Source organism: Arachis ipaensis, chromosome B05 (assembly GCF_000816755.2).
Source record: "Arachis ipaensis cultivar K30076 chromosome B05, Araip1.1, whole genome shotgun sequence".
Lineage (NCBI taxonomy): Eukaryota > Viridiplantae > Streptophyta > Magnoliopsida > Fabales > Fabaceae > Arachis > Arachis ipaensis.
In genome coordinates this window covers 46,006,450-46,016,800 of record NC_029789.2, presented here as the reverse complement: position 1 = coordinate 46,016,800, position 10,351 = coordinate 46,006,450, and the positions used below count along the sequence as shown (strand labels likewise).

Here is a 10,351-nt window from a genome sequence, read left to right as displayed (position 1 = left end):
TTAAAAGATTAGATAAAATTCTAATTTAAATTTCCAAACATCATTATTATTGAATTTCTAAGACTTTAAATAGTAAATATGAAAATAATCCAAAATTATAGAGTTTGGATAAAAATCTTAATTTATTTCAAATCCAATTAATCAAAACTACCTTTAGTTATCTTCTATAAAATAATTTATAAACTTAAAACTATAAATAAATAGATATATAATTTGAAATTAGTTCATATTAACTTTTCAATAGTTCTGGGTCTTACATTCCACCCACCTTATAAAAATTTTCGTCTTTGAAAATTAAAGTAATACTTAAGGTAATCCATAGTCTTAGCGCTCTATTAAATACCTTTTTGAAAAAGTAACAAATCTGAGCATACACATATATGTAAATGTTCAAATACTGAATAACTGTAAGATTTAAATACAAAGGTAGAGCATGGTGTAAGGCAGAAGATACAAGACATGCATTCACAAAGCAAAGCTATAGCTAATGTGGCAAAAAGCTACCAAGCAGGCTGTTATTTAGACAACGGGTAAAATGTTCGCTCACCGATCTCGTACCTACTTGAAAACTTCAACTTCCAACTCCATCCAGACGCATTTCCACCATTACCAACCTTACTATATCAAACAACTCATCCGAGAGTTCTCGACCCCTCCACTCCCTTCGTACGCCCACTACTGGTCTCAAGTCCAACATGTGCAAAACTCTCTCACGTGAAAACTAAAACTCCACAGCTTCCTGTGATACTAGGCATTAAAAACTCCACCTTTCTACGCTCACGAACAGCATTCTAAAGAAACTAACGTTTCGCTTGCTACGCCTAAGGGTCATACGTGACTCTAAGGCAACCTTTGAATTTATTCAGAAAGATACAAGATTAGAGATAAAGGACAAGTGACAACGGCCTGAAACGAATTCAAGCTGATTCGAGGAGTATGAGGTTTATAGAAAAGAAAATCCAAGGCCAAGGACAAACTCACAAGATTCGAATATGAATGAAACTCTTTCGAATGCATTGCCCATAAGAATCGGAACTTAAGAAAATCATGTTACATTTCAAAAGAGAAAGCATGCAACAACATATTTGTAAAAGAACGACGAAAGCATAGATGTGACCTCACCTTAATACAAACTCAAGTTGAAGGAAATTATGTAAAGTTTGAAAAGTAAGAAGAAAATATTGAGGTGCATCACTAACCCAACGCATGCATAAAATTTGCATATAGTCAAAAGAAAATCGAGTTATATTCATCAAAACAATTTCCTAGTTTAAAAACGGAATAGGAGAGTTTCAAAAGTGGAAATCATAACCAACCTCAATACTCAAAACCTAGTCTTTAGTTATAAAAATTAAATTGTGATTAGAAAAGATTAGTAAGCTGGGAATGGTTATTGTAAAGGAAACAAGTTTTTAGCAGAACAGGGGTCATGCGTACATGCCCCGGTCCTGCATATGGACAGCGATAAAAAGCAATAGCCGCGTACGCAGCACCTCTCCCGCGTACGCGAGATCACTTGGCAGTAGCCAACGCTCGTGTCGCGTGCTCTGCTCCGCATACGCATGCCTTAGAAAAATTTGAAAATTTTCAAAAATTACAAAATCTTAGATTTTCATACCGAACTTCAAACGCGCATAATTTTTTTGTTTTAAAAAATTATTTTTCATCTGTTCTTCAAACGATGTAAACCTCACAGACCCAATTTTTATTTAAAACAAATTTTACAAAATTTGGAGGTCCGAAGGTCAAGCTATGTCTCGTTAGAGATTTTTAAAAATCAAGCGTTTACAAAATTCACAACCCTTTATTTTTCAAAACTCATGATACCAAAGGAAATTTATCAAAATCCATTTTCAAACAAGACGGGCATAAAAGTTGCGACAAAACCAAACTTTATTTAAAAAGAACATTCGAAGTAAAAGTCCCTTATGGGTCAATAAAGAAAACACGTGATGTGTGGCAAATAGATAGGTTTTTAGTTCAATATGGTCCTCAGGGTTTCATATAAAGGAGGACATGCTAAATTTTAAAACAACTTTATCAAAACTTAAAGAATGGCCATGAATGTAATCAAATAAGAGAAGAACTGATTTGAAATTTTTCTTAATAGAGTTCAAAACTTCTTTCAAAAGGTTTGAAACAAAACTCTGTGTATATTATAGAAATAGCACCCTCATAAGGACATCCAGAATACGCTAAAAGGGTTGCCTTCAAGAAAGGAACTCAATTCGAAGGAAAACAAGTAGGATTCTCAAGGCATGAAATAAGGAACAAGTTTTTAACTGATCCGATGAGTTACAAAACTTACAAAGAAGGACAATTCAGTTGATAATGATTCCTTTAAGATTTTCAAGGACCTTTTTGATACATTAAACAGTTTTCAAAGTTACATCAAAGAGTATAGGAGCCAAGGAGAAAAGTTTAGACAAGTAAAAGGAGATACTCCAAAAAATTGTAAATAGACATATGCAGTTTAGATCAGACGAGAATGCATGTAAACAAAAGGATAGGATTGGGAGATAATCAAATTACTTCCCAAGGAAGATATCACAAACAAGAACCTCAAGGCACATCAAGAAAGAACAAGCCATATGACATTCACAGAGTTCGAGACACCAAACCGAAAAACCTCGAGAATTACTATAATAGGATACATGAAAATAAAATCGTTACAGTGATTAATAACTGTCTTATGCATCTTTTCAAAACCAAAGATTTAATATTAAAATTCTGAAATCCTTTCTGGAAGAGAAAACTATTAATTCTTCAAAACTCAGAAAAGCCTTTCGAAAAGTCTCTCCTATAAAGTATGAATGACCAAGCTGTTCCAAACATAGGTTCATTAAGTCTATGCTGAACCAATTCAGTTTTTCATACTTTTCTAAGCCAAAAACACAAACCAAACATGACCTTCGGCCCATCTCATAATCAGTCACGGCCCTAGGCCCAAACAATTTAATCCACAACCAATCCCTCACAATCCAACAGAGATTCAGTCGCAAACACAAGTAGGAAAGCTCAAGCACAAACAAGCAGTTACATCAAGTAGAACAATTAATAGTTAAACATAGTTAATCATATAGGCAAACCAAGTACAATATGCACACCCAAATAATGTCACATAGATGCATATGATGAATGCCTGTCCTAGTGGCTGATGAGTCTCATCTGTCGATTACAAAGCCAACTCGACAAGTCCTGGTAGCTAACCATTGGACTGTCCCTTTCTCGCGCATCCCCAACTCGAGTTATCCACAATCATAATTATCAATACATATACAACACCCACACTGGTGTTTATCCACGGGGCGAGCTCATCCAGAACTTTCACAGTGTCCGGCCACACTTACGACATAGGATCAGCAGAGTATTGAGTCTCAACCTAGAGCACGTGGTGGCTAGCCACTGCTTTCACCCAGGAAAACTCGTATCTCAGATAGTTGGAAGTGCAACAGTCACTTTATCAAGTCAATTCTCATTCATATTCATCCTCAGCCATCCGGCTCATAACATATTCCACAATCAGCCATATACAGCCATCCAGCTCATAACATGTTCTACAATCAGCCATAATTCATTATCATATACAGCCATCCGGCTCATAACATAACAGCACTACCACCATCCAACATCATCAAACATATAATCATCATTCAAGCTATAAATCACTTTTTCTCAAATCACTTTACTTTGAAATCGAAATCAATTCTTTCTAGCCTTAACTTTAAAAAACCACATTTCTCAAATCACTTCTAGCTTATAAGCCAACTTTCTCAAAAGAAATTTCCTCTTTCAAACAAGCCATATTTCCGCAACATCCTTCTAAAACTTCCAAACAATTCAGCAACTAGGCCAAATTAAAAATCTCTTCTAAAAGATTCAAAAATCAGTCATCCTAAAACAGAATTTGGTAATAGAAATTTCTCATCAGAGTCTCAAGAGTTTAGGGGATTTCGGGCCCCGTTTTGACCCAATTTTTGGCCTGAAAAAGTAGACTAGAGCTAGAGGACATGCAGAAACCAAGAACAACATTCATTCTACACAGTTTTAGTTTTTAGATCTAGTTTTACTCCTCCTCTAGGTTTTCTCTCTACACATTCATAGTTCTTAGGATTTTAATTTCTATTGTTCTTTGCATTGGGATATTGAGAAGAGTTATTACCTCATCAAGACTTCGTCATTCTAGTTCGTTTTCTTTACTTGGCTTTACTCTTCCATGTCCTTTAATTTACTCAATTTTACTATTGGATTATTTTAGAATTTATTAATACAAGAGTTACTTTTATTTTTAATTGATTCCTTTGAGTTTTATTTATCATGTCTTTCTTTAATTCTCTTTTCTATGTTATGAATTCCACGTTCAAAATGAGCGAGTAGTTCCCTAACTTGATGGGGAGTTGATTGAAAGGAACTCTTGAGTTGGAATGCTCAAAGGAGAAATTGTAATTGGGTCTATTGTTGGATTGCTCTCTAGTCACTAACGCCAGTCCTTCCATGTAAGCGGATTGGGACTTGTGAATAGAAACAACATTCCAACTTGTTTGACTTTCCCTTACCTAGTAAGGGATAACTAAACAGAACAACCTTCAATTATCAATTAATCTTGAGAGTACTGCAACAAGAATAGGGCTTCTAACTAATCTACTCCCAGTCAAGGCTTTTATTTAAATTACTTAATTTTTCCAATTTAATTTCCTGTTTATTCAACTCAACTTCTTTTTGAAAACATCTGATTAATAAAATAGCACACCTTTCTGCAACTCGTTGGGAGACGACCTGGGATTCATACTACCAGTATTTTAATTTTAATTTTTGTGACAACCCTTCTAAATTGATAAGCGGATTTCTGGTTGGTTAAGAACTATACTTGCAACGCATATTTTATAACAATTCTTGACTCGCCAATTTCCGCCACGTCAGTGTACATTTACTAATTCGTTTGAAGCTATTTCCTTAGCTTATTATTAGGTTCCGGTCTTTGTGAGATACTTCATACACTATATATATAAATGTTGCAGCATCTAATTTTTTGTTAACTACTATCTCCAATTTTCTTTTAAAAATTAAAGGGTTAGAAATTTTTTTATTAGCTTTTTCTTATTTCTTGTTTGTCACTTTTCCAATTTTCAAACAAACTAAATTGAATCATTGACCCACAAAGACACCACTATGAGGGTTTGTCGCGTCATTCTCACTCTTAAAAACTTTAATTTGCCAAAAACACTAAATTATATGCAGATAAATAACAGGTAATACTACTTAGTTTAATATCTGAATTCAAGTGTGTAGGCGACATTACTTTCTTTCAAAAAGTGATATTTTTTTAATTAATGCACAAAGTAAAATCAATATTTGTTTTTGTCTGATAATTCTTGGTATACTGTGTTGTACCTTTTGCTCTTCTCATAGATAATTCCTATGTTTATGTATGGTGTATTTTTCAGGTAATTGATGTATTAGTTAGCCTCTTCTGTTGTTTTATTACATATCCAGAGAAGCTGTGGGATGGTGGTTGGCTTCTATGCCAGTTGCTTCCTTACAGATAGTCAGAGTTCAACAGCAACCACCTTAAGATGGTGTTTTGCTCTTAATAGGTACATTAGTGTTTTGCTCTTAATACGCCAGTTGCTCTTTATAGATTTGGGTTCCATGTTTCTTATTTATTTGTTTCTTTATTTACTTATTTGAAGTTTGAAATTGGATTGCAAGACAAGGAGAATGTTTGAGGAAAAGGGGCGTTACAGGTTACAGGCAGGAGAGACAGAGCCAAGCCTCTGCCATTCAAGATGGATTCTAGCGGTCCATGGGACCTTGCCAGAGCTAATGAAGGGAACCCAAGAGTCAGATCCAAGTTTATTGCACCATGTTATTATATGAACAAGTAAGGTACTTACTCTCTTTCTTGCTTTTAAATTCAATTTTGACTATATAAAAGATTATTAACTGGTTCAAAGTAAGAGACTTAATATAATTTCATGACTATGATAGGTTTCTAAAATGGAAGTAAGAAATTATTACGTTTCTGCTGTGTTAACCCATTGATCAAATTTAAATATTTTTCAAGGTTCAAGCATGCAATGTATGTTTATCCATTTATTTTTATTATCTCTCATCAACAATAGTAAGAAAGCAATATTTGAATTTGAAATCAATATCTACAATTTCATCCGGCCAGTAATTCATTTATTCATGATACTATATTACTATATTCCTAGCTAGTATAGGTTTAGTGTTCACTTGATTGCAGGGCTTGTTAAGTTATTAATTAATCATACTTGTTCACTTGATTTCACTCCTTCTCTGTTTGTTGTAAGTTCTAACATAACCTTTTTAATAAATTGAGATTATAATATATATTTTCTAAAATAATTAAGCGAATGAATCTAGTCTTCAACCGTGAACACAAATAGTTAATTAGTTGTTGCTTGTATGATAAATGTAGTACTCATGAAGCTACTTAATTTTAAGGATAATTTTAAGTTTTCTTCTCTCTAACATTCTTCTCTCCAAATTTTTTTGCTTTATTCTAATTATTTGAATGTGTTCTTGTTTGATAGTTGACTGAACAAAAATTGACGAGAAAGAAGGTATAAGCTTTTCTTGTTTGAGGTTACATGCTAGTTTGAGGTTACTTGCTAAGATTAAAGCCTCGCTATCTTTCACTTAAAATTTCTGAAGGTTTTGATAAATTTTACCACCAATAGAAGCAGGAGGCTAATGTGATTCAATTTTAATTTAGAATAGAAGCTTCTCTATTCAATTAAGTTACTCAACTTCCCTTGAAATTTGATTATGCAAGGTCCATGCCTAAGCAAAGTGGGCATTACTGTTTCTTTTATCTAGTGATGGCACTACTATTTCTTTTATCTCTTTTCCATTCTTATCTTTTCGGTGGGTTTGGTATGAATGTGAATATGATCTTTGCTTCTTTTTTTTTCTCTCTTGGTTCTTCAGGAATCCGACAATATCAGAGGGTGAAAACCAACGAGAGGTACTCTACAGTTCTAATCTGATCAAGGCACTCAAACACTTCTAAAACTCTGCAGATTTGTGTTAGTTCTATTTTTCTTGAAGGTGAGGATATAAATATGAGCATTTCACATGCTGCTGATTCTATTAGTTTGAAAAAGATACCAAGATATGAAGTTAAAATTATTGACGAGGATGACTGGATGAAAGGAGCTCAGGTTAGTTTGCTTCTTTTCTAGATCAATATCATGAAGTTGTTCTTGTGTTGCTTTAGAAGATTGATCTAATATCTACGCAACTTCCTTGCTATTGAAGTTCTGCATTATTATGCTATATTCACATTTCTTCAGCCATCTAGTCTCTGTTCTATGATATTTGGCAAAGTTTTTCATGAGAAAAATGTCTTGGTATGCCTTTCACTCGAAGGCAGAGTAGCTGAAATTTTTGGGTGTATCTTCTAGTGTCTCTGTTCAAATCAATTTTGGAAGGGCATGAGTGAAAATCAGACAGGTTCATCTTTTATGAACTAGAAATCGAGTCAATGAGGCAATGATGCTCTTTATGAAATCGAGTTAGTCCTGTGTTCTAGCTGTTAAATACTAACTGCTAATTGTTTGGTTTCTGTTTAATAGCTATTAAATTTACTGCATTCTTTACTTAGCATTCTTATTCGGGGAATGATCACTTATTCATATTATGAAAAACTGTCAGTGCGAGAATGCCTTTGGTGTATAGTAGAGTTCATTTTCATTCTTACTTTGTTTCCCTGAACATCTCTGTGTGGAAAGATAAATATTATAACCATCTCTATCATATTCACATATTTTAACTGTCTTTTTTTGGTTAATTAACAGAACATATGTCAGATATGAATTTTCAGAGACATTTTGATATGACATGTTCTGTACTTATTGGGCCTTATATAGGGTTTAGGGTTTAATTATTAAGTTAGTAAAAGAGCATATTATTGATGTAATAGAATCAGTTGAGAAATTAATCAAATGAGAGTGAAGGAAAGCAATTCTAGACCTTCTGCAGTTTCATATTCACCAATAATAGACCTTTTGCAGTTTGGTGCTGCCTTTGCCATTGGAGTCGATATAGATTCACAAGCAATTGCATCAGCATCTGAAAATGATACTCTGAATAACATCAGACCAGACAAGCTGCAACTGCACTTGATTGCAAGCCAAATTTCTTCATCCTGCAGGGATGACTGGCCATCTAGAGTTGTCGAGGGAGAAAATGCTTTCGAGATAGACACAGTCACTCACAAGGATAAATATGATGTGGTCATCGCAAACATACTTTTAAATCCTCTGTTAAATCTTGCTGATCAAATTATCTTTTCTGTAAAGCCTGGAGCAATTATTGGTCTCTCTGGAATCTTAAGTGAACAAGTAGTTTAAATGTTCAATTAATTCTCATTATCAATTTTCTTTATTCAGAATGCAACTATCTCTTTGCTGCCAAATGCAGATTCTTGTTGGTGGAACTGCTTCGAATCACATTCTCCTCCTAAATTCATCTTCTATGTTCCTTATGCAGGTCCAGAACTTATTACAAAAATATTCACTATTCTTAGAAGGCATAGAAGTGTCGAAAATGGATGACTGGGCATGTGTGAGTGGCAGAAAAAGAAAGAATATAGATATCTGCTGATTCGTTGCTGTAGATACTTGGTCTAGGGGTTTAACTTTTCTCATCCAATCATTCTTTGCCATTTTAATGCCACCCAGAATGTTTTACAAGAAGCAACATGTTGATGATATACTAGGAATTATAGTTGATGATCAATACATTTTGTTTGTGTTTTGAATTATATATATTGACTTGCTTGTTTATAGTACTTTTCTTTTAGTTTGATAATACGATGAATTTGTTTATTTTTTGAAATATTATAAATATTTGAATACAAATTAGATAAAAATTTGTATTAAATTTATATTTATTTTGTATGAAAATAAGTTTATTTTGTAATTAGAAAAAAAAATTTACCTTACAGACGGATTTACAGACGAATTTTCTGTCTGTAATCAGAGTGTGAGATGATTTTCCAAAGTTCAAATTACAGACGAAAAATCTGTCAGAAAATCCATCTGTAATTACAGACGGAAAATCCGTCGGAAAATCCGTCTGTAATTACAGACAGAAAATCTGTCGGAAAGTTCGTCGGCTTTGGAAAATGGATGGAGAATTTACAGAGGGAAAATCCGTCGGTAACTGGTAAAAATTCGTCTGTAATTTTCTGACGGAAAAAAAATCCGTCGGTAAATAATTTCCGACGGGACTTTTACAGAGGGACAAAATCCGTCGGTAATTTCGTCGATAACCAAAAATTCGTCTGTAATAAGGACTAAATCTGTCTGTAAATCTGTCTGTAATAACTAGTTTTCTAGTAGTGATTAAAGATAATTAAAGCAAGTTTCAATTAATTGAATTTGAAATAAAATAAGATTATTATCCAATTTTACAATGATTAAATTATTTTCTATATTTAAATTATAAAGTTGGTAGTTATAAAATAATAAGAATTTTATATGATTTGGACTAAATAATTAATATTTTAAAATATTAATACTGCTATTTTGGAAAAATAAAGAATTTAATTATATTATTTCTAACTATCGGATTTGAAGATTTTAGTGAAAATAATTGTGAAATTGATGAACAAATAGTATTTTTATACATTATTATTGTTGGATTAAAATTTATTTCTAATTACTACATTATCCCTACTTTTATTTGAAATTACAAAACCCTTAAACCTAATTTTACCAAAACCCTAATTCCCAAATTGGGAAAACCCCAACCCTGAAACCCTCACCCAGTTACCCGTTTCCCCCCAATGCCCAGTAGCAAGCAACACACCTAACAACACAGCAGCAGTAGCTGCAAAGTAAAAGAAAGAAAGGGAGAAGGGGGAAATAAGGAAGGGAGATCCGGAGGGAGGAAGGGCGTCGCCACCACGCTTCGCCGCCGCGCCACCGTGCCCTGCCATCGAATCCATCCCGCTGCTGCCACCAACGCCGATGAAGAGGGATGGCCGCGAGTGAGAGGGTCGCGGGCTTGTAGCCGTCGTCCTTGTCACCGAGAAAGAAGGACGCCATCGGCGCCGTTCAGGGTAGAGGGAAGAGAGAGGAAGAACGAGCGTGAGAGAGCTCAGCCGCGGTAAGAGGAGGCGCGGATCTGACCCGTCACCGCCGATCCGTCCGTCCCGACCTGTCACCGTCGCAAGGAAGACCAGAAATGGAGAGAGAGTCGTGCGAGGAGGAAAAGTCATCGTCGCCGTTTGTTCTCCCCGCTGCCAGACGGCGTCGCCGTTCGCGAGAGGGAGAAAGACGCGCTGCGAGGGAGCTGCCACCGTGGAGTGTGTCACCGT

The 10,351-nt window shown here is 34.6% G+C and overlaps 1 protein-coding gene across 4 annotated transcripts in view; it reads left to right on the top strand.

Moving 5' to 3' along the window:
- The window catches only part of LOC107640573 (ribosomal protein L11 methyltransferase-like), a 10,223-nt gene extending 1,405 nt beyond the window's left edge, over positions 1-8,818 (top strand). Inside the window, exons 2-7 of one of the 4 annotated variants that reach the window (XM_021123749.1) lie at positions 5,499-5,594; positions 5,745-5,881; positions 6,955-6,991; positions 7,047-7,187; positions 8,040-8,369; positions 8,518-8,818. In XM_021123749.1, coding sequence (XP_020979408.1) covers positions 5,787-5,881; positions 6,955-6,991; positions 7,047-7,187; positions 8,040-8,369; positions 8,518-8,631 — 717 coding nt within the window. In that variant the 5' untranslated portion in view covers positions 5,499-5,594; positions 5,745-5,786 and the 3' untranslated portion in view covers positions 8,632-8,818. The other 3 variants (XM_021123750.1, XM_021123751.1, XM_021123748.1) reach the window with 3 other exon arrangements.